General features: G+C 38.9%; 1 protein-coding gene across 1 annotated transcript in view; it reads right to left on the bottom strand.

Moving 5' to 3' along the window:
- The window catches only part of HTR3B (5-hydroxytryptamine receptor 3B), a 66,828-nt gene that overhangs the window by 4,758 nt on the left and 38,013 nt on the right, over positions 1-24,057 (bottom strand). Inside the window, 5 exon segments of the mRNA XM_053924454.1 lie at positions 1,385-1,425; positions 6,394-6,608; positions 7,129-7,298; positions 7,700-7,809; positions 8,138-8,182. Of these exon segments, the coding sequence (XP_053780429.1) occupies positions 1,385-1,425; positions 6,394-6,608; positions 7,129-7,298; positions 7,700-7,809; positions 8,138-8,182 (581 nt within the window).

Below are 24,057 nucleotides of genomic sequence, written 5' to 3'. Positions count from 1 at the left end.
AGCAGAGCTACAACTCTTGATCTGACCAGACTTCTGAGTTCAGCTCAGGGTTCTTCTCCACCATCTCTGCCTCCTGCTATGGAAGAGAATCACAGAGAAATCAGCCAAGACAGAGGCCAGGAATGGTGCAGATGGTGGCAGGGAAAGAACTTGACTGGGTGAGACCAGACATTTCCTTGCTGATGAGAGCAGGGACTCCGCAACTCAAGCCATTGAGTCTGAGAGCATATTCTGTCTCGGTGGAGCTTGAAAGGCCAGATACGTTTGGCAAATTGTACTTTCGCTGTTGTCTTTCACATTAAACGTAATTGGTTGCAGATATCTAAACCAGAGCAACACTCACCACTTTGCAACAATTTGGTTAAAACACATTTCTACCAAAGTGCAAGCCACAGGGAAAACAACTGACAAAATGAACTGTCATCAACCTGAACCTGTCTAGGTCCCTTCACAATGCTGTGACTGAGCTGGCTGTGGTCAGGTGGGGGCAATATCAGGGAGCCAAGTGGTCAGAGCCCACAGGGGTCCTGGATTGTGGGCTCAGGCTAACCTATTTGTGGGGTGGTGGTTGGTGGGGTTCAGGGGATGGGGAACCAAGCCTGATGTCTCTGATGGGTAGAAGCAAAAGACTCCCTAGAGACTTCATGGTGGTTATTACGTGAAGGGGATGAAAAATATAAGAATACCACCATAAAGAAAAGTACAGGTAGGCACATTGGTTAAGCAGAAAGAGTCCAGACGTAGTCAAGGGCACATGGTTCCACAGCCTCTTGGCTCCAAGTGCCTATATGTGCTAGTTTCAGTGATCCCAAATGAGGTATTTAACCTCTCCATGCCTGATTTTTCCCTTTTTAAAGCAGCAATTTACTTTTGCCTTGCCAAACATCTTGGGTACAATTGAGATTAGCTGTTGTACTCTTTAAATAAAGTTTGTATGTAAATAGCATATACTGAGATGACTCCTCTCCCCCCAGAGGCTGATGCAAAGAATGGATGTAAATCTGGGCCAGAACCAAGGATGGGGCAGTCAGGGCCCTGGATGTCCAAGAAAGTGCAGTGCCAGGGGAGAGTTATGGCAAGAGCTAGGAGGTTGGGAGGCAGGCTAGCTTCCTGACGTGGACTCTGCTAAGTTGCACAAAGCCCCACATTTACAAGGGCCCTATGCTTGGTTTAATGCTCTGTTGGTGCCATTTTGAAATTTCTAATACATATTTACAAGGGGCCCTGCATTTTCACTTTCCACTAGGCCCCACAAATTATGTAGCTGATCCTGTCAGGAGGATATTCCTCACCAGAGCTGAAAGAAGAGGGAAAACAATAGGAACAGAAATAGGCAATTATGGTAGCTTCTGCTGCAATATAAAGCAGAAATCTCTCGTCTTACGGGATCAGGTCCAGATTCTGGTGGTTAGATGCTTCACAAATCTGCAGATGAAGAAGAAGTTTACTCCAGAATAGACCATACCCAGAGTCTATACCTGATTTAGATGATGAGATTTGGGTCCTTTTGAGTTTGTATTTAGATGATACTTTGATCTTAAAGATGGAGCAGGAATGAATTATGATATTTGGGGATATTGGGACAGAGTGAGCATATTTTGCATGTGGGACAGACATGAATTTTCAGGAGCTGGAGTAGTAGGTTGAATAATGAGCCCAGGAATTCATGTCCTTCCTGGAAGTTCAGAATTTGACCTTATTTGGAAATGGTGATTAGTTAAGATGAGGTCTCACTGGAGAAGATACACCCATTGTCCAATATGACTAGTGTCCTTTTAAGAAGAAGGGACACACAAAGGAGAAGGCCGTGTCAAGATGAAGGCAGAGATACATCTATGAGCCAAAGATTGCTGGAAACCACCAAAAGCTGGGCAAGAGGCATGGAAGAGATTCTCCCTTGGAGTGCTCAGAAGAAAACAACCCTCCCAACACCTTGACTTCAGTCTTCTAGCCTCCAGAACTGTGAGAGAATTAATTTCTGTTGTTTTAAGTCATACAGTTTGTGATACTTTGTTTTGGCAGCTCTAGGAAACTAATATAGGTGACTTGCCCAGTAACACATGGTGGACAGATGGCAAAGAATGGACTGGAATATACTGCATTATGTTTAGTTGTGTCATCATCATATAGAATTAGGTGCACAGTTTCTCAAGTTAGAATGCCTGGGTTCGAGTCCCGGCTCCACTCGTCACCCTCTTACCTTGGGTAAATTACTTAACTTCTCTGTGCCCCAGTTCATCCATTCATTAAAATGCAGATACTTAGAGCACGCATCTCATAGAGATGTGAGGATTACATGTATAAACTCTTAAGATGGTTCCTGACATAGAGTCATTGTTATTATATCTCCTTGGGAAGATTTTGAGGTCTATGATAGGTATCAGGACCTTCTTTTATTCATGTTTGTGTCCTCGGGTCTTACCATTGAGCCTGGCACAAATAAGAGCTCAAAAGGTATTTGCTGAATTGCGTTATAGTCTACTAATAATGCTATTTTGAAATCAATGGGGTGGGATCATGAAGTTAGCCCAAATGGGGGTTCTCTGATTGAGGTCAGCCCCTTCTGAGGGCCACCTCTCTGAGGGTTACACCAGGGGCATCAACCTCTGCTTATTCTGTGGGAAAGGTATGTCACCAGCTCAGTGACATACTGCTTGCTCTCTGCAAAACTGGCCCTACATAAAGCCCAGCATTTCTAATGGACTAAAGGAGCCGGTGCCTTTAAATTTCACAGAAAGGGAAGAAAAAGCACTTTAGTTTCAGTCTGTGTTCTCCATTAGACACCCTTCAGGTGTTAGCAATATTATGCCACAATTTCATTATCCATTAAAGCCAGGTAATAATAAGTACACAAAGGTATTTGGAGCCTATTGTTGTTAATGAAAGAGATCAATCTAATTCAGAATGTTTGTGTGGAGAGCTCCTTGGAGATGGAATAGGCCCCAAGGTTAGCCTCTAATTGCCTCCTTGATGGTAGACCCCACCAGTACTCAATTTTGCATGACCGTCTTTATGACATAGTTGGAATTTTGACGCCCAGGCTCTCGCTTCATACAGAAGCCCATTTTCCTCTTCTCCCAAGCCCCTCCCAACATTACTAATTCAGAAAGAATGGGAAAGTTGCTGGCATTTAAGTAAGATCCTTCCACCAGAGTAAGAGTTTCTTAAATCTGGACCATGGCTCGACTAGATTAGCAGAGTCCACGATTCCAGGATTATTTGAGTGACCCTGGAAAGATTTCCAGGGCTCTGAAGTCATTCTCATTCTCTCTCTCTCCCTCTCCCTCTCACTCTCGCTCTCCCTCTCTCTATCTCTATCTCTATCTCTGTCTCTGTCTCTGTCTCTGTCTCTGTCTCTATCTCTATCTCTGTCTCCATCTCTATCTGTCTCTATCACTTTCTCTCTCTCTCCCTCTCCTTCTCCCTCTCCCTCTCTCTATCTCTATCTCTGTCTCTGTCTCTATCTCTGTCTCCATCTCTATCTGTCTCTATCTCTTTCTCTCTCTCTCTCTCTCTCCTGACCTGCTGGTGCTCAGAAGAATCTTCTATCAAGTTTATGAACTGCATTCAATAGATATCTCAACAAGACAACTCTAACTAAACGTAAAAAAAATTAAGTCAGAAAAAGAAGACAAATGAGGCACCTTCCTTTTCCAAATGCCCCTCTGCATTTTTCTAGAAGCACCCTGTGGATCCCCAACTCCTGCCTGAATGAACACTTTACTCAGTGTGAAGATCTGTGGTTGGATTCACTTTAGTTCCCACAACTGTGTATTCTTTCTATCCAAGATTAGTTCCTAAATTTTATTCCTAACTCCTCCCATTTCTACCCTTGTTCTTTAAAAAAAATACTGCCATACAGAAATTGAATGCTCACCCTGCTGTTTCTGAGAACTAGTACCTCCGATAGTGTGTTGGAGGAAAACTCCCCTCCTGTGGCTGCTGGATTGGGTGCCTGGCTGTACAGAGACATCCTCATAGGTAGAAGTGCCTGTGCTCTGGGCCCCCTGTGGGATGCAGCCTGACTCCAAAGTTTCAGCAGTGCCTTCTTCTAAGAAACAAGACATGTCCTGGAGCTGGCAGGTATGATTATACATTGGCTGGAACTAGCAGGGCATCTGGAACATTGGATTTCATTTCAATGGCAGCAGTGAACATCAGGCCCAGGGTGACGACATATTTAGGATAGATCATTGTACCTCCTGCCTACCCCACCTGTCCCCACTCCCCTGCTGGGCAGCCTGGACTGGGACACAGCAGGTGACTGGATTAAGAGAAAGATGACTCTTTCCTATCAGGACCCTAGCAGACCCAATGTTTGAATGGAACTGGGCTCTGAATTTCACAACATTGGCCAAGGGCTGCTGAAGGACATGGGTGCCTCGGTTGCTTAATTCAGAGGAGGATGTCTGGTATGGAGGAGGAGAACATGAGCTCAGCCACAGAGCACATAGCAGGAATGGGGAGGCAGGGAGGCTAAGGGAGGTCAAGGGAGACAGAAAATTGGGATAGTCACCAAATCTCCTTTAAGTTCCTGAGTCTTTCTCCCTGCCTTACCAAAAATGATCTGTGACTCTACTCATTCCCTACTCTCTTCTAGAGGGCCAGGGTAGAAGCCAGCCCTGCTAGATAACCCACCTTAGCCCCCAGGGCAAAGGGGCCCAGGGAAGAGCTCTGAGGACATGCAATCATAGGTCTACCCCCCTCCATTACAGCACGCTTCAATGTAAACACTGTGAATGGAGAAGCAGCATGGCGGTGAAGAGAACAGAGTATCAGGACCATGGACCCTGACTTCCAGGGAGGCCTCTCCTTCCTTGAGCAATCTTTTACACCTCTGTTCATCATAGTACATAGAAAATCTTTCACCACTGTTGAGAAGACAAATTAATATTTAGGGCGAAGGGTGACATCTACCTACAAATAATAGCTGCCCTATGGAGAGAGTGTGTGTGTTTACCTGCCCCATCTCTTGCTTTTGCTCATCTCTTTCCGCGCAGTGTAGGTAATGGAGTGTGCAGCATTCTCCGGAGTGCTTGGTAGGTGACTGTGTTCCACCTTGCACGTGCTACTCCCTCACATTTCCCTTTAATGCTCTCCATTATTTGAGCTGCATTAATAATGTTTGCGGGCTGATATCTTTAAAATTAATGAGGTGTTTACTCTTAGCCAAGAAACTCATTGAAATTAAAAAAGCTTTCTTTTTTCCCCTCCCTTTCCCTCACTAAAAAAAGTGGACAAACAAGCCACAATGCAAGCTTTGCTAAAAACCAAGCCGAATAGGCAAGAACTCAAACTGCACCACTAGGAAGGTATGAGTTGTGATAGCTAGTACCCAGGGTTATACCTTAGCCAGGTTCAAACCACAGTGCTTTCTAAGAGGCTCCAATTTAACATGAAATTCCCTTGAAAGCTGCATACAACACTTTTTAACCACTGGAGGGGCATCTATATCCTCAATAGCAGCTTATTTCATCACTGCTATCCCTCAGCACATAATTATCCATTGTAACTGTAGCACCTTAGTCTAGTCTCGACTTTCCTTGTTACACAAAAGGTTTATTTCCAGGATAATTCATTTTATATACAATCCTGATCTGTCTGTAGTCTCTATTTTTCAATCAAATCCATTACCTGACATAAAGTCTGCCCTCTCCTACCACCCCCCCGAAACTACTACCACTAGCTGACTTTGTGCAAAAAAGCAGAGCTGAATTGAATGCTAGTGATGTGAGTCCATTGCCTGCATGTAGCCCACATGTCAGGGTGCTTTGCCAGGAGGGCCAGGGAAGGGACAATGGTTGTCTATGGAGTGCAAAGCAGTAGGCTTCACTCTCCTGTATCCCACGTCCCCACCAGGAGTATTTGTGTGGCACATCTAAACATTTTGGGGTTTCATCGCATGTTTTTAGGGCAGTTGTTCTCTCTGATCCAAAAACCACCAGTGTTCTCTGAGGATCCTGCAGGTGATTTGTTAACTAATCCCTCAAGATATTCCAGTTAATAATATGGTGATTTTATGCATCTACATCTGGAATTAATTACTAATTTACTCAATTAAAAACAGGACAGTAATGTTAAAGAACCACTCTCCCAATTTTTTATTGTTGTATGTTTTTCTCTCCATAGCAATTGGAAGTGAGGGTGTTAGTATATGCTCAAAGGCTGAGGGTTCCTGCTCTGGTGGGTGAAAACCATTCTCTAGGGTCTGAAAACCATTCTCTTTCGATTCACGTGTGGAGTATCTACAGCAGGATTCTGGGATCTGTGACTGAATCTCTGGCCTCTGAAATGCCAGAGGGCAAATGGGTGTCCAGAGTCATCTGAATCAGCTGTTCTTGAGTATTAATGAATGAGAATATGCAACAGAGCAGAGATTCCTCAGCCCAGTACAGAAGGCCAAAGATTGCAGAGAAGTGGGCAACAGGGACAGGAAGCAGAAGGACCTACGTGAAACTGAATCTGTGCAAAATCTCCAGTGCTGCTCTGCAGGATGTTGTATGTTGAGGACACAGAAAGAAGTTCCCACTCACTGTCATTCAAAAATGCTTTTTTGTCATGCTTAATGTCTTCTCTGCTCCTCAGGAAAGCCAGGTATACATCTTCTGCTAAAAACAATAGAAACAATTGACTTCCCCTTAGAGAGAGAGGCACCAACATCAAATCCTTCATTTTATTCCTGCCCCTACATGTATAGTCTTATTGAGATGACAGGGGGATTCAACATAATCATTTTGAATTAGAGGTAGAGGTGTGGAATAAAACCTTTTTGCCATGAAAAAAAAACTATGAATCTAGCATTTGGGTTCCACTATTCATAAACTGCATGAATTCACAAATGGAGCTGCTCCTGTGACTTCTATAACATTCTCAATGGCAGTGGAGGCCTAATATTGTATTCCCAAAGCAACAGCAGCAATTGGGCTATATATCTGGGCACAAATTGCCCTTCGTCTGAATTACAGGAGGAGCCAAATAACTGCAGGGAGGTATTCGGATTTGGAAAAAGTGAATTATATGCAAGAATAAAATAGACATGAAGAATGGCATAATATAATTACACATATGTGTGCCAACAACCCAGTACAGCTGTGTTCCCGCTAGAAGACAGTACCTCTCATAGTTTACCTGTGTGCAGAGTGCTATTGAATGTTAGGCTGCAATTCTGGATATCAAATGGAAAAGCGTATGTCTCTAAACTGCATGCAGAGACCACTTGGATGGATTTAGAGTTCTTAATGACCCCAGATGAGTTCACATAAACATAAGGGAGGTCAGGTAATCTTTCAATGTCCACACTATAAGAAACAAAAGAGATCTTATTGTTACAGGGAGAGCTTTAGTTGTTTCAATACGCACAATGGATTACGAGATGGTAGTGACCATGACACCCAGGACTAGCCCAGAAGTGCAGACAAAATCACTTTTCCCTGAAATAATTCACCCTAGCAAAGATGGGTTCAGTAATGACAACATCACAAATTAACTCATTTGCTACTATTATGACGCAAACATAATCCATGAGTCACCTCAAGCATTAATAATTAACTCATGGTACTTTTAACTTGAATATTTCCAACAATATGCTCCTCTTCAAGTTGAGAAACAAAAAATAGCAACAATGAATGAAAGTAAGCAGAAACTGGCCTGAATATTCTAAGCAGTCTAAACCCCAAAGAAATACACCCAACACACTTACAATTCATTAATGATGATATCAGGGGCCCAGATGGCACTTAGAGGTTGGGAGATCTCTCTAATATCATCAAACATGCTGGAGTTCCACGATAAAAACTCATCATCCCAAACCTGTTAGGAGTAGCCAAAAAGTCAACTTATCAAAAAGAGGCAATATCAACCTCACCAAAGAACTGAGGAGAAATTTGGATAAATTATCCAACTGATCAGCCTGTTGGTACTATCTATTAGGATAGAGGACTTCCCATCCAACTCTTAAGGATAGTAACCCCAACCATAAACCATGTCCATATACTTACATGGATTCAAATAAATTGGGTTTGCTGCACATCTAAGGAACTATAAACAGTAAGATAATGCCTATTCCCTAGAACAATAATAATGTTTCAACACATCGAGATCAGGAGTGCAGCATGAATGGAAGGAGAGAATCATTTACCTCATGGTACCACACATTTGTCTTTAATTTTTGGTTCTGTACATCCTGCAAAGCAAAAAGAAAATACATACCAAATATTAGCATGTCAGTAAATCAAAGCCCAATTCAACAATATGTCAATTCAGAGGAAGGAAATCCAATGTAAATAAATAACACTGATTTTAAAAGCCTGTGTGCAGAATGCTGTTGAAGGTTAGGCTACAATTCTGGATTATCTTGACTTTTCAAGATCTAAGTATTTTCAGCTCCTGTCTATTACGCACACCTGTCACTATGAGGTTTACTGTATTATCTATGACACAACGACTGCACTTGACATCTTGAATGATTTGCTAATCTCTTTCCCACTCTAATTAGTTACTCTGCCATTAATCAAACTAAAAAATGATTTGTAGCGATAGCCAATTCTGGGCTAAAGGATGAGACCAAGCTTTTATTTGTAATCAAGATATTATTCATGCTCTTTCAATGAAGTGTTATCTCAGCTGCTATTGGCAGCCATTCCTAAGTTACCTTATGTTTGGATTTCTCTTCTTACAAAACAGACTAAATGAGCTTATGTAAATGAGGTATATTTTTGATTATGTAAATAGATGTGATTTCCCATGTCTGCAATGACTCAGTGATTTTTTAAAAGGCCCCCCAAAACAACCCTAAAAACCTCCTTACTAATTTTTCATCTCTAATCTAGCAAAGAACATTCTAAAACTACTATGTTCTTAGGAATTAAAAGAGAAATCTTGTATCATATAAAAATTAACTATAAAGGAATCATAGATCTAAGTGTAAGAACTAAAACTGTAAAACTTGTAGAAAAAATACAGAAGTAAATTGACATGACTCTGAATTAGGCAATGGCTTCTTAGATATGACACCAGAACAAGCAACAAAAGAAAAAAATTAATGGGACTTTATCAAAATTAAAAACTTTTGTGTTCTAAAGTACATCATCAAGAAGTGAAAAGACAGCTCACAGAATGGGAGAACATATCTGCAAATCATTTATCTGGTACAAGCCCTGTGTCTAGAATATATAAATAACTCACAACTCAACAGCAAAAAACCCAAACAACTCAAATTAAAAATGGACAAAGTGCCAAAGCAATCTTGAGAAAGAAAAATAAAGCTGGAGGGATCATGCTTGTTGATTTCAAACTACATTACAAAGCTATGGTAATTAAAGCAGTATGGTATTGGCATAAAAACAGAAACATAGATCAATGAAACAGAATAGAGAGCCCAGAAATAAACCCATACATATATGATCAATAAATTTACAACAAAGAAGGGAAGAATATACAGTGGGGAAAGGATAGTCTCTTTAACAAATAGTGTTAGTAAAATTGGACAGCCACATGCAAAAGAATGAAATTGGACCACTATCCTACACTATTCACAAAAATTAACTCAAAATGGGTTAAAGAATATTAAACCTGAAATCATAAAACTCCTATAAAAAAAATAGTCAGGGCTGGTGTGGCTCAGTGGACTGAGTGCCAACCTGTGATCCAAAGGGTTGCTGGTTTGATTCCCAGTCAGGGCACATGCCTAGGTTGAGGGCCAGGTCCCCAGTAGGGGGTGTGCAAGAGGCAACCACACATTGATGTTTCTCTCCCTCTTTTTCTCCCTCCTTTCCCCTCTCTCTAAAAATTAAAAATATAAAATCTTTATAAACAAACAAACAAATAGATAAATAAATAAATAAATAAATCTTCTTAAAAAAAAAGAAAACATAGTTGGTAAGCTCCTTGACATAGTTCTAGATGACGATTTTTTTAATCTGACACCAAAAGCAAAAGCAACAAAAACAAGTGGGATTACATGAAACTAAAAACCCTCTGCACAACAAAGGAAACCATTAACAAAATGAAAAGGCAAACTACTGAATGGGAGAATATAATTACAAGTTATATATCTGATAAGGGGTAAATATCCAAAATATATAGAGAACTCATACAACTCAATAACAATAAGTCTAATTCAAAATGGGCAGAAGGTCTGAATAGACATTTTTCCTAAGAAGACACACATAGGTATATGAAAAGATGCTCAACATCATTCATTGTCAGGGAAATGCAAATCAAGACCACAATGAAATATCACTTCACACCTGTTTGAACTTCTATTACCAACAGACAAGAAATAACAAGTGTTGACAAGGATGTAGAAAAAAGGGAACAATTGTACACTAATGATGGGAATGTAAATTGGGGCAGCCACTATGCAAAAGAGTATGGAGGTTCCTCAAAAAATTAAAAATTTAACTACATATGAACAGCAATTCCACTTCTGGGTAATTATTCAAATAAAATGAAAACACTAATGTTTTCATTTTAGTGTAAACACTAGTGTGAGAAATGGGTAAACTGGGTTTTTATAGTTAAATTAAATTTTAAAATATTCAAATATATATGCACCCCCATGTTCATTGCAGCATTATGTACAACAGGCAAGGTACGGAAACAAACTAAGTGTTCATCGATGGATGAATGGATAAAAGATTTGTGGTACACATATACCATGGAATATTATTCAGTCATAAAAAGAATGAAATCGTGCCCTGACCAATGTGGCTCAGTTCAGTTGGTTGGGCATTGTACCACAAAGCAAAAGGTCACCACTTCAGTTCCTTGTCAGGGCACATGCCTGGGCTGTGGGTTTGGTCCCTGGTCCAGGTATATATGAAAAGCAACCCATCAATGTTTCTCTCTCACATTGACATTTATCACCTTATCTCTCTCCCTTCCTTCCCCTCTCACTAAAAATAAATAAATAAAATCTTTAAAAATAACAACAACAAAAATATCCAAGCTCAGCCCTGGCTGGTATGGCTCAGTTGGCTGGAGTACCATCATGTACACAGAAAGGTTGCAGGTTTTAACCCTGGTCAGGGCACACACCTAGGTTGTGGGTTTGTCCCCAGTCAGGGCTTGTAGGAGAGGCAAGATTGATGTTTCTCTCCCTCTCTCTCTCCCTTTCTTCAAAATCAATAAGCATGTCCTCAGGTGAGGATTAAAAAAAAATCCAAGCTCATAGATGGAAGAGATTGGTGGTTGCAAGAGATGGGGAGTGTGAGAAATGGGTAAATTGGGTTTTTTTAATAGTTAATTTAAATTAAATTTTAAAATATTTTTAAAAGAAAACAAAAGAACAACTTGATTTTCAATCATAATGAAGGTTTAAAAGCTTTGGAAAGCACTATAAGTCTTATTGATTATAAGCAGCCACTTACTATACAGCATTAGCTTTCCAAATGATAATTAAATCTGAACCGAAAGAACTGTAGTAAAATTAATCTGAAATTTTGTATTTCATAAGAAAATCATAGTATTCAACATAAAACACTCAAGAGAACATCTACAAAGGCTTTAAAGGTTATGTGCTTTATGTAGTGTTTATTGGCTTTATGGTTAAATACACAACTCCAGTTGATTTCTTTTTAAATATAAGGACAAAATTCAATTTCTCTATGAGAAAATCCTATGCAGAAAAAATGGACAAGACTGAATAGACATTTCTCCTAAGGAGATATAATCTCGCACCACTTAACAACTTGATACGGTCTCTGAGAAAGGCATCATTAAGTGATTTTATCACTGTGCAAACATCATACAATGCACTTACACAAACATAGATCGTATAGACTATTACACACCTAGACTTATGGTACAGCCTATTGCTCCTAGGCTACAAGCCTGTACATGTTACTGTACAAAGTAACAGGAGATCAAATCAAGCACGAGAGAAAATTATATTGTACATTCAAAAAATGCAGTAAACACAAGATGTATAAGGCTGCTGCCACCATATCATAGAATGCTACTTAACAGCAAACCTTTTTTATAAGTAGGAAGAATAATGATACTCTAAAATAATGATAAAAAGTATACATTGTAAATACCTAAACCAAAAACATAGTTGTTTGTTATCATTACTAAGTATTGTGTACTATACATAATTGTATGTGCTACACTTTTATAGGACTCAGTGCAGTAGGTTTATTTATATCAGCATCACCACAAAAACATAAGGTTGCGCTATGATGTTACTAGGTGATATAAAACTTTCAGCACCCATTATAATCTTATGGGACCACCACCACATATGCATTTCATTATTGACCAAAACATTGCTGTGCAGTGTGTGACTATACAAATAGCTAACAAGCACATGAAAAGATGTTCAACATCACCATTATGAGCCAAATTGTGTTCTTCTTGCTAAGTGACACTAGGCCCTGCAGTAGCAGCAGCTGGCCTTGTTTTGTAGCTTGACCTTGCCAAGCACCTCCAAGCCCAGCAGAGGTAGCAGCCATTGCTTTGTAGCTCAGGAGGCCAAGTGGCCCTGGGCAGGACACACGTGGTAGCTGACCATGGCATGCACTACCTGGGAGGCTCCAGAACCACCTCCACAAATGACACACTCAAGGGTCGAACTGAGTGAACACCAGAGCCTTGCTGAAGTAAGTCCTGCTGTGTGGGTGGGCCCCTATACAGCTGAAACTCCAGTGGTTGCAGCCATTCCTTATAGTCTATCAGCCTGGGAGTAAATCCCTCCTGACAGCAATCAAGGTTTAACTACAACAGAAGAGTGTACAACCTACACAGGGGGTGCACCTAGAGTTAAGTGATCAGAGAGGCTCTGCCATGGGACCCTATAGAACATCTACTATATAAAGCCATTCTACCAAGCCTGGGAGATGTAGCAGCTCTACCTAATATAGAGACACCAACACAGAGAGGGTAGCAAAATCAGGAGACAAAGAAACATATCCCAAATGAAAGAACAGAACAAAATTCCCCCCCACCCCCGCCAAAACTAAACAAAATGGGGACAAGAAATCTACTAGATGCAGAGTTTAAAACACTGGTTATAAGGATGCTCAATAAATTTAGAGGAAGAGTAGATGTGAGAATGTTAGCAAAAGATAGGAAACATAAAATCAGAACCAGAAAACATAAAAAAAAAGAACCAGTCAAAAATAAAGAGTACTTTAACTGAAAGAAAGAATATTACAAGGAATCAACAGTAAAGTAGATGAAGCAGAGGATCAAATGAGAGATTTGGAAGATGAAAAAGCAAAAAACACCCAATCAGAATAGCAAAAAGAAAAAAGAATTTTAAAAAATGAAGATAATATTAGGAGCCTTTGGGATAACTTCAAGTATACCAACATTTGCATTATAGGAGTGACAGACGTAGGAAAGAGAGCAAAGAATTGAAAACCTATGTGAAAAAATAATGACAAAACTTCCTTAACCTAGTGAAGAAAACAGACATACAAGTCCAGGAAGTGCAAAAAGTCTCAGACAAGATGAACCCAAAGAGACCCACACCAAGACACATAATAATTAAAATGTCAAAGGTTAAAGACAAAGAAAGAATCTTAAAAGCTGCAAGAGAAAAGCAGTTAGCTATCTACAAGGGAGCTCCCATAAGACTGTCAGCTGATTCCTCAACAGAAACTTTGCAGCCCAGAGGGGTTAGAAAGAAATATTCAAAGTGTTGAAAGGCAAGGACCTACAACTAAGATTACTCTACCCAACACAACTATCATTTAGAATTAAAGGACAGGTAAAGAGTTTCCCGAGAAGAAAAAGCTAAAGGAGTTCATCACCACTAAACCAGTATTACAAGAAATATTAAAGAATCTTAAAATGGAAGGGGGCATGGGTGGAATGTATGAAAGAATTAGGAAGTACAAATTGGTAGTTACATGCCTTGGCTGGGTGACTTAGCTGTTGGAGCATCATCCCATACACAAAAAGTTGTGAGTTTGATTTCCAATCAGGGCACATACCTAGGTTGCAGGCTCAGGCAAGTATGGGAGGATGGGAGGTAACCAATCGATGTTTCTCTCTCACATCTCTCTCTCTCCCCCCCCATCCCCCTTCCTCCCTCTCTAAAATCAATAAACATTCTCAGGTGAGGTTTTTAAAAAAATGTTTAAAAAATGAAATTGGGCCCTGGCTGGTGTGGCTCAGTGGATTGAGCACTGGCCTGTGAACCAAAGGGTTGCAGGCTCAATTCCCAATCAGGGCGCATACCTGGGTTGTGGGCCAAGGTCCCCAGTAGGGGGCATATGAGAGGCAATCACACATTGATGTTTCTCTCCCTCTCCTTCTCTCTTCCTTCCCATCTGTCTAAAGATAAATAAAATCTTTTTAAAAATAAAATTGGTAGTTACAGAATAGTCATGGGGATGTAAAGTACAGCATAGGGAATATAATCAATAATATAATAACTGTACATGGTGCCAGATGGATACTAGACTTATCAAGGTGAAAACTTAGTAAGTTATATAATGTCTAATCATTGAATTATACACCTGAAACTAATAGGGTATTGTATGTCAACTGTAATTGGAAAAAATGATTTAAAGTAAATAAAAAAAAAAAGAAATGCTAAGTAAAAAAAGTCAGTCACAAAAGGCCATTTATATGAATGTCTAAGATAGACAAATCTATATGAAATGTTAATGACAGGCAAAGCTATATAGACAGAAAATAGATTAGTGTGTTTGCCTATAGCTGGCAGGGGTGGGGCATGGGTTGTGACTGCTAATGGTACGTCCATTCTTTCTGAAGTGATAAAATATTCTGAAATTGGTGGTGATGGTTATGCAACTCTAAATATACTAAAATCCCCTAAATTGTAAAGCTGCTAATTTTAAATTGTATTAATAAAGACAAGGAAACCCTTTTAAAGACATTTCTAGAGAATTTGAAAGTAAGAAGGCTGACACAAACTGTTAATGACATCACCTTGAACTCATATTTTCTATTCTTTTCCATGTATAAAAATTGCATCCTTGGAAGAAGAAAAAGAGAAATGGAAAATTCAAGATGAAGACATGTGAAATAGAAAATGTAAAATGTATGACTTGATGACTTAGGTTCAGAGCTAAGGAGTCATTTAGCTAACCTTTGTATTTCTGTGATATTTAATACAATATCAAGCTATATTATTTAATAAAAATCAATATAAAAATAATATCAAACTATGTTCTTTAACGAAGTAATATAGATTAGGGAGTTGATGGTATGAAAGTAAATCACAACTCTATTTTCCTTCCAGAACAAGGTAGCTTAAATTAATTATCCAGTCAATTATCCAACTACATCAAAATTTTATCTTGGCCTTTTGTACATAAGGTCAAGACTACCTGTCTTTTCAATCCAGACTGGGTGGGGGATAAAGAGATACTATTGGTATTTAGTCCATTTGGATGGTTCACTTGGAATTGTGCAGTACACAGACATACACAGGATGACATCATTTGAAAGAATAACAATAAACTTTTTAGATTAAAGTTCCGTCTTTTTGTAATCAAGAAAGCAAGTTGTGAATGAATAAGCATTTTAGGTTCCTTGAGAAAGGATAAGGGGACTTCTGGCTAAATTGGAGGCATAGATAGGACGCTTTGCCCCTTGCACAACCATAAGAAAGATAACAACCAATCCTAAAACAAAAAACAGCAAGATCTGCCAGAAAATTGAACTGTATGGAAGTCTTACAACCAAGTTGCTAAAGAAGAAACATTTATCCAGATGGGTAGGAGGGGCAGAGATGGGCAGCCATGGCGGAGAGAACATGCAACAAGATGGCCAGCAGAACAGATGGTCCCACATTCACATGCAGGTAGAAACTGGGAGGGGCAACTGGGGAGCAAGCATTTCCAGCCCCAAGACTGGCCACACAACTCAGGGTTCCAGCGAAGGAGAAAAAAAAAAAAAAAACAACCTTATAACCTCTGGCTGTAAAAATCTGTGGGAGTTGCAGCGGTGAAAGAAACTGCTGGTCTCTCGGGAGAGTCTGAGAGGGCCACGGGGTCCTAGAACATGCACAAGCCCACTCACTCGGGAAATCATCAACAAGGCAGCAGCTGGAAGGGTGCCAGTTATTTGGGTGAAGTGACTGAAAGTGGGGCAAGAGCCAAGCAGGCAGCACGATTCCCTCTCTGACCCCTCTCCTACATACAGTGACACAATGCCATGTAGTGGGTGGCCCCACCCTGATGAATACCTAAGGCTCTGCCTCTTACAACATAACAAGTGAACTGACAAATTGAGGAGACAAAGAAATAGGGCCCAAATGAAAGAACAGATCAAAACTCCAGAAAAAGAACTAAATGATGAAGAGATGGCCAACCTATCAGATATAGAGTTCAAGACACTGGTAATCAGGATGCTCAGAGAAATGATTGAGCATGACAGCAAAATAAAGGAAGAAGTGAAGACTATACAAAGTGAAATTTAAAAAAATACATAGACAACCAACAGTGAAGGAAAGGAAGCTGGGACTCAAATCAATGATTTGTAACAAAAGGAAGAAATAAATATTCACCCGGAGCAGAAAGAAGAAATACGAATTCAAAAAAATGATAAAAGGCTTAGGAACCTCTGGGACAAGTTTAAACATACCAATATCTGAATCATAGGAGTGCCAGAAAGAAGAGAAAGAGCAAGAAATTGAAAACTTATTTCAAAAAATAATTAAAGAAAACTTCCCTAATTTGGCAAAGGAAATAGACATAGAAGTCCAGGGAGCTGAGAGATTTCCAAACAAGTTGGACCCAAACAGGGTCCATTTAGAAATGAAGGGCAGATAAAGGACTTCCCAGACAAGGTAAAGCTAAAGGAATTCATTATCACCAAGCCCTTCTTATCTGAAACATTAAAGAGACTTATCTAAGATAAAGAAGAAGATCAAAACCATGAACAGTAAAATGAGAATAAACTCACAACTACCAACAACTGAATCTTAAAAAAACCAACCAACCAACTAACTAAGCAAACAACAGGAACAGAATCAGAGAAATGGAGATCACTGAAGAGGGGGAGAAAGAGGGGAAAAGGTACAGAGAATAAGAAGCATAAATGGTAGGTACAAAATAGACAGGGGGAGGTAAAGAATAGTATAGGAAATGGAGAAGCCAAAGAACTTATATGTACAACCCATGGACATGAATCAAGGGAAGGACTGCTGGAGGAAATAGGGGTCCCGGGGAGAGAGTGACAAAAGGAAAAAATGGGACAACTGTAATAACATAAGCAATAAAATATACTTAAAAAAAATAAAAAAGGGATTGTAAACAGTTATGGAGTGCCAGTGGCTCAACAGGGGCTAGTCTGAGTGAACTTGGTCTACAGATTTTTGTGGACTTCAAATGAATGCTTGGGAAAAGCAGGTTTTAAAGTAGTATACAAAGTGAAAAGACTGAATTCACAAGCATTTCTACACGGAACAGCTTGGAGGAGGAGCAGAGGGGATGCCCAGCCAAGATCAGCAATGCAGGGGGCTTATCAGTGGAAAAAAGGCCTCTGCTGAGAGCTCCAGGCTAGGTGACACTGCTTACTTCCAAGTTAGCAGCTGAGAGATTCTGAAACAAATCACGTCTCCCCACGAAAGCACAAAAGCCTCAGTTCCAGGTTTAGTTGCAACCAATGAGAGATCCCCACAAATAGGGGGGTAAAAAAGGCCAGTTGCAGCTCATGTTACCAGGAAACATAGGTGTTAACTACTTTTCACAACAAATATACTTCTACACCTATGAAATGCCTTGACCAGTATTTTCTTCATCACTGCCATGCCAAGTCAGGAGTGTAGCTTAACGACTCAGTCATGTGGCTTGGAGAAGTTCTCTTTGTTATAATGCTTTATTTTCACTTCATTTTTATTCAGTTCTTTTTTTCTCTTTCAATCTATTTATTCTTATTTATTTTATAACCCTTAAAGTATAACAAAATAGAGGTAAATCTCAATAAAATAATTGAAACAATAAGACAATAATAATAAAAAAGAGAAAGATTGGAAAATGATCTCTGGGTTGTTGCCAGTTGATTCTTATTAAGTGCCATATTGAAGCTGTAGCTCATTTTTCTCTTCTTACCCATTGCTTTGTCATATTATATGTGATAATAATGTTAAGAATTTCTTTTCTAACATCTTATGGGGGTGTCTGGGAGGATTCGTTTATTCAGCCCTAAAGAACACAACGTCAAGAAGGAGTTTAAGGCTAAAACTGAAATCTTTTTTTTCTTGTCAAAGGAAACAAGTTTCTCAATGCCAGCTGGCGAACATAATTGGTTCTCCAGTGGCATTATTCACAGCTTTTCTCTCTGTGTATATCTCTCTCTCCCCCCGTTTTTTCTTTAGATACCTTCCATCTTGCTTGTTAAAAGCAAAGGATATTTCAGAGAATTGGAATTCATTAGTCTTCCTAACAGAGGGAGTCTATTTAGATCTAAATTGGTGGTTAGCAAATATATGGATGATTCCCACACATTCTTGTTTATCTCTCCCATTTCTGAAAACTATAGAAACAGATGCCTCAACGTCTGGCTGGGAGGCTCTAGTCAATGTACTGGAATACAAAGGTATCTAGGATTCCAAATTGACAAAACTCAATAGAAACAAATTGAAACTATTCACTGTTGAGTAGATTATCTCTATAATCAGATTTCCCTAAGGTACTCATAATACCCAGAAATTCTAAAACAAGACTGTAGTCTTTCGTATAAACAAAACAAGAGGCAAGACATTATAATGAAAGTGAGGTGCAGTGATGAAAGCTGGACTGGAAGCGCTTCACTCCAAACAAAAGTCACCAACACAAGCTGCTGGCAGATGCATCCAGCAAGTTATTTATTCACATTGGGAGTGTCCTTGTCTGAGCAGAGTCTGTGAGTGATTTGATCAAGACTTTCAACACTGGCCTTGCCCCTGGAATGAACTTCAGGTTTGGCTCACCTGAATGTATTACTTTCACAAGGCATATTAGACTAAGTCACTCATAAAGATAATCCTAGAATTTGCAGTTACATACTTTAATTAACTAATTAGTTAGACAAATATCTTCAAAGTAAGATATACTGTGTTACACATTGGCAGAAATATGAGTAATAAAGTCCTTCCCTCAAAGAGCTTATTAATAAATTAGGGTATATGTCATTTTAACAAATAATTACATACATTGAGAAATATATAGACTTCAGTGGATTTAAAGAAAAGGGACATTGCTGTCAGCTTGGAAAATTGAGGGGAATTATACTAGGAGCTGGGATTTAAAGGACTATGGTATTTTGCAGATGGAGAATGAAAAGGAAGACATCGGTGGAGGAAAGGGCAGAACGAATGACATGCAAGAAGGAAACAACAAGCAGCTCCATTGTAGTGGAGTATTGAGCACACGTGGACAATAAGACATGTTAAGACAGCAGATGGAGATTAAAATAGAGGAATGGAATACAAGATGTTTGCAGATTTCTCAAGGAAAGTTTTCCATACCCAATAATATAATATGTCTCATATATTCTAGTAAAAATTAGTATATTCCACAACAGTAAAAAAAAAAAATCTGTGAAAAAAATAGTGTTCTCCTTAATTACCATAAGGAATCTATTTTTTTTTATTAAGGTAGGAAGAAAGAGTTAGATAAAAGTTTTCAATTTGATATACTTGTCCTAAAGGAAAATATTAATATAAAGACCCTACTCCTTTTCTATATTTATCTCCAAAAGGCCTCTAATGGAAAGTCTAAACAATTTTGGTTTATATTAATCAATTTGAAGTTAAACAGTGGAAGGATTAGGAAAGACCTAAAAGGAAGTCTTAATCCCTTACTCAAGGCTCATTACTCATCTGCCCTGAGGCTTCACATGATATGGTTCATACCATGTGTCTTTATTCAAATCATGCTTTTCCCATTCTACGATGTCTGATAATAACCCACTGACAGCTAAGCAGCAAGGACTAGTATTTCTTAAGTAGTGAAGATACAGACCCAGGAAATTGCCTCCAAAATTCTAGTTTCATATCCCATTAGAAAAGAGACTTAAAGGAGTTTTCTATTGGTGCTTTGTGTAAGAGTAGGCTTTTTGGAGTACAAGTAGGTATTTACTGACATTTAATAAACAATATTTTCTAGAATCTTAGATTTAGTATTTTTACTGGTGTGAGTGAGAAAACAAAACTAGGAAGAGTAAAGTTGATTACTAAAAGAGGGATTTTTTAGTTTTCCTGTTCACAAAAATATAATGATTATGGATTTATTTAAGCTGAAGGAAAATTATTCTAAAATAACTTGCATCAGACAAAAAATAATTGAAACCTGGTTATAACTTATCAATTATACTTTCAGTTTTAAATTTTTTAATCAATTTCAAGGTCTAATTCTTTTTAAAAAGTATATTTTATTGATTATGCTACTACACATGTCCCAGTTTTTTCCCCCTTTGCCCCTCTCCACCTGGTACTCACCCCCTACCCTTTAGTTCATGTCCATGGGTCATGCATATAAGTTCTTTGGCTTCTACATCTCCTATACTATTTTTAAACTCCCCCTGTCTATTTTGTATCTACCAATCAGGCTTCTTATTCCCTGTGCCTTTTCCCTCATTTTCCTCTTTCCCCCTCCCTGCTGATAACCCTCAATGTGATCTCCATTTCTGTGATCCTGTTCCTGTTCTAGTTGTTTGCTTAGTTGGCTTCTGTTAGATTCAGTTGTTGATAGTTGAGTTTGTTGTCATTTTACTGTTCATAGTTTTGATCTTCCTTTTCTTAGATAAGTCCCTTTAACATTTCATATAATAATGGCTTGGTGATGATGAACTCCTTTAACTTGACCTTATCTGGGAAGCACTTTATCTGCCCTTCCATTCTAAATGATAGCTTTGCTGGATAGAGTAATCTTGATTGTAGGTCCTTGATTTTCATCACTTTGAATACTTTTTTCCAGTCCCTTCTTGCCTGCGAGGTTTGTTTTGAGAAATCAGCTGATAGTGTTATGGGAACTCCTTTGTAGGTGACTCTGTTCCTTTCTCTTGCTGCTTTTAAGATTCTCTCTTTATCATATAGTTGTTCTAAGGGAAATTCAAATAATGTGTCTTGATGTGGCGCTCAATGGGTCCAACTTGTTTAGGACTCTCTGAGCTTCCTGGACTTATATGTCTATTTCCTTTGCCAAATTGGGGGAGTTTTCTTTCATTATTTTTTCAAATAAGTTTTCAACTTCTTGCTCTTTCTCTTCTCCTTCTGGCATCCCTATGATTTGGATGTTGGCGTGTTTGGAGACATACCAGAGTCTTCTTATTCTCTCCTCATTTTTTTGAATTCTTGTTTTTTCATTCTGTGCTGGCTGACTGTTTATTTCTTCCTTATGTTCCAAATCATTGATTTGAACCCTGGCTTCCTTCTCTTCACTGTTGGTTCCCTGTGGATTTTTCTTTAATTCACTTAGTGTAGACTTCATTTCTTCCTTTATGCATTTGCTGTACTCAATGAGATCTCTAAGCATCCTGATTAAGCATCAGTGTTTTGAACTCTGCATCTGATAGGTTGGCCATCTCTTCATCATTTAGTTCTTTTTCTGGAGTTTTGATCTGTTTTTTCATTTGGACTATATTTCATTGTCTCCTCAGTTTGGCAGTCCCCCCAGTGTTTGTTTCTGTGTGTTAGGTATAGCTCCTTTGACTCCATGTTGGCCCAGCTGTTACATTGTAAGGGGTGAAGACTTAGGTATTCACCAGGGTGGGGCAACCCACTTTGGTGCTCTGTGGCACTGTATATGGGGGAGTGGTCGAAGTGGGAATGATGTTGCTTGCTAGGCTTTTGTCCTGTTTCCAGTCACTTACTCCATTTCTGGTGTACAATTTGTGCTCTTCTAGCTGCTACCCTGGTGTTGAATCCCAGAATGGGTGGGTTTGCATACATCTTGGGCTATATAGTCCTTTAAATAGACTCTTCCGAGAGACTGGCAATTTCTGCCACTGCCCCAACCCCTACTGGATTTTACAGCCAGAAGTTATGAGGTTTTATTTTTCCAGTACTGGAACCCTGATTTGCAAGTGCTCTGGCCTGGGGCTGGGATGGCTTGCTCTCCAGGTGTTCCTTCTGATTTTTATCCACCATATATGAATGTGGAATCACCTGTTCTGCTACCACACAACGTCCTCTTCACCCCAGTTCCCTATCTCTGCTCCTCCTCCTTGTCTGAATGAATATTTCTTCTTTAAATCCTTGGTTGTAGGACTTCCATACAGTTTGATTTTTTGGCAGTTCTGGTTGTATTTTGTTTTGAGGTTAGTTGTGAACCTTATTATGGTTGTGTGAGGGGGCAAAGCATGGCTACCTATGCCTCCATCTTGGCCAGAAGTACTCAAAGCCTAATTTTTAATAAGAAAATCAGAGTCTATGATTCATAGCATAGCTATAAGATATTAATATAGAAAAACACCTCTATTGGTTCTTCAAAAATTTAAATTGGAACTGCTTTATGACTCAGCAATCCCACTTCTCATAATATATATGAAGAAACCCAGAAGACTAATTTGAAAGAATATATAAACTCTTATGTTCATTGCAGCATTATTTATAATAGCCAAGATATGGAAGCAACCCAAGTGCCTGTCAATAGACGAATGGATGGACCTAGAGAGTATTATGCTAAATGAAATGAGCCAGACAAAGAAAGACAAACACCACATGATTTCACTTATATGTGGAATCTAAACAGCAAAATAAATGAACAAACAAAAGAAAAACAGACTCACAAATACAGAGAACAGATTGATGGCTGTCTGAGGGGAGGGGAACTGCTGGGAGACTGTATGAAAAAGGTGAAGGGATTAAGAAGTATGGACTGGTAGATATGGAATAGTTATGAGAATGTAAAGTACTGCATAGGTTGGCCTGCAAACCAAAGGGTTGCTGGTTCAATTCCCAGTCAGGGCACGTACCTGGGTTGTGGGCCAGGTCCCCAGCTGGGGGTGTGTGAGAGGCAAACACACATTGATGCTTCTCTCCCTGTCTTTCTCCTTTCCTTTCCCTCTCTCTAAAAATAGATAAATAAAGTACTGCATAGGGAATATAGTCATTAATATTGTAATAACTATGTATGGTGCCAGGCGGATGCTGGAAATATTGCGGGAACCTCTGTAGAGCATGTGATTGTCTAACCACTATGCTGTTACACTTGAAACTAATACAAAATAATATTAAATGTAAACTGTAATTGAAAAATAAAAATTAAAAAAGGAAGGAAAACACATTAATATAAATTAGAGAGGAATTATTGTTATTTTAACTTAATTCAATTTAAGTACATTAAAATAATAACATTGTTTTGTGGGATATATTAGGTATGTAAATGTAAAATTGAGGACAAAAGTAGTAGAAAGGATGAGGAGCAGGTAAATGGAATTTTACTGCTGTAAGATTCATACATTTTATGTGAAGTGTAATAATGTGAATTCTAAGCACATTATATTAATTGAATAATGGATAGGGGAAATCTCTGAAATAACACAGAAAAAATATAAAGAAGAATGTTAGAAGTCATTAGAAGAACTAAAATCAAATGTTAAAAAAATTAATTTACCTAAAATAAGGTAGTATAAGAGGAAAAGAAGAACACAAAACAAATGGGACAACTAGGAAATAAATAACAAGATGGTATTGGTAAATGGACAAAACACTTCAATTAAAATGCATAGATTGTCTGGTTCAAAAAGCAATATCCTGGACTACTGCTCTGCAACAATAGGGAATGAACTATTTATATACACAACAGCTTCGAGGAACATGAAGGGAATTTTACTAAATGAAAAATAATCTCAAAAGTTTCATACTGGTTCCATTTATAAAATAGCCCTTTTCTTTCTTTTTTTTTCACATTTTTTTATTGTTGTTCAAGTACGGTTGTCTCCGTTTTCCCCCCACCACTCCTCCCCCAATCCACCCATAACTACCTCCCTCATTCCTACCCCCCTTTGGCTTTGTCCATGTATCCTTTATACATGTTCCTTAACTAAAGGAACATGTATAAAGGATACATGTTCCTTAACAACCCTTCCCCTTTTTTCCTTATTATGCCCCGCCCTCCTCCCCTCTGGTTACTGTCAATTTGTTCTTTATTTCAA

This window comes from Desmodus rotundus, chromosome 5, assembly GCF_022682495.2.
Source record: "Desmodus rotundus isolate HL8 chromosome 5, HLdesRot8A.1, whole genome shotgun sequence".
NCBI lineage: Eukaryota > Metazoa > Chordata > Mammalia > Chiroptera > Phyllostomidae > Desmodus > Desmodus rotundus.
The sequence above is the reverse complement of the archived record's forward strand: the minus strand, read 5'-3'. Positions and strand labels throughout refer to the sequence as shown.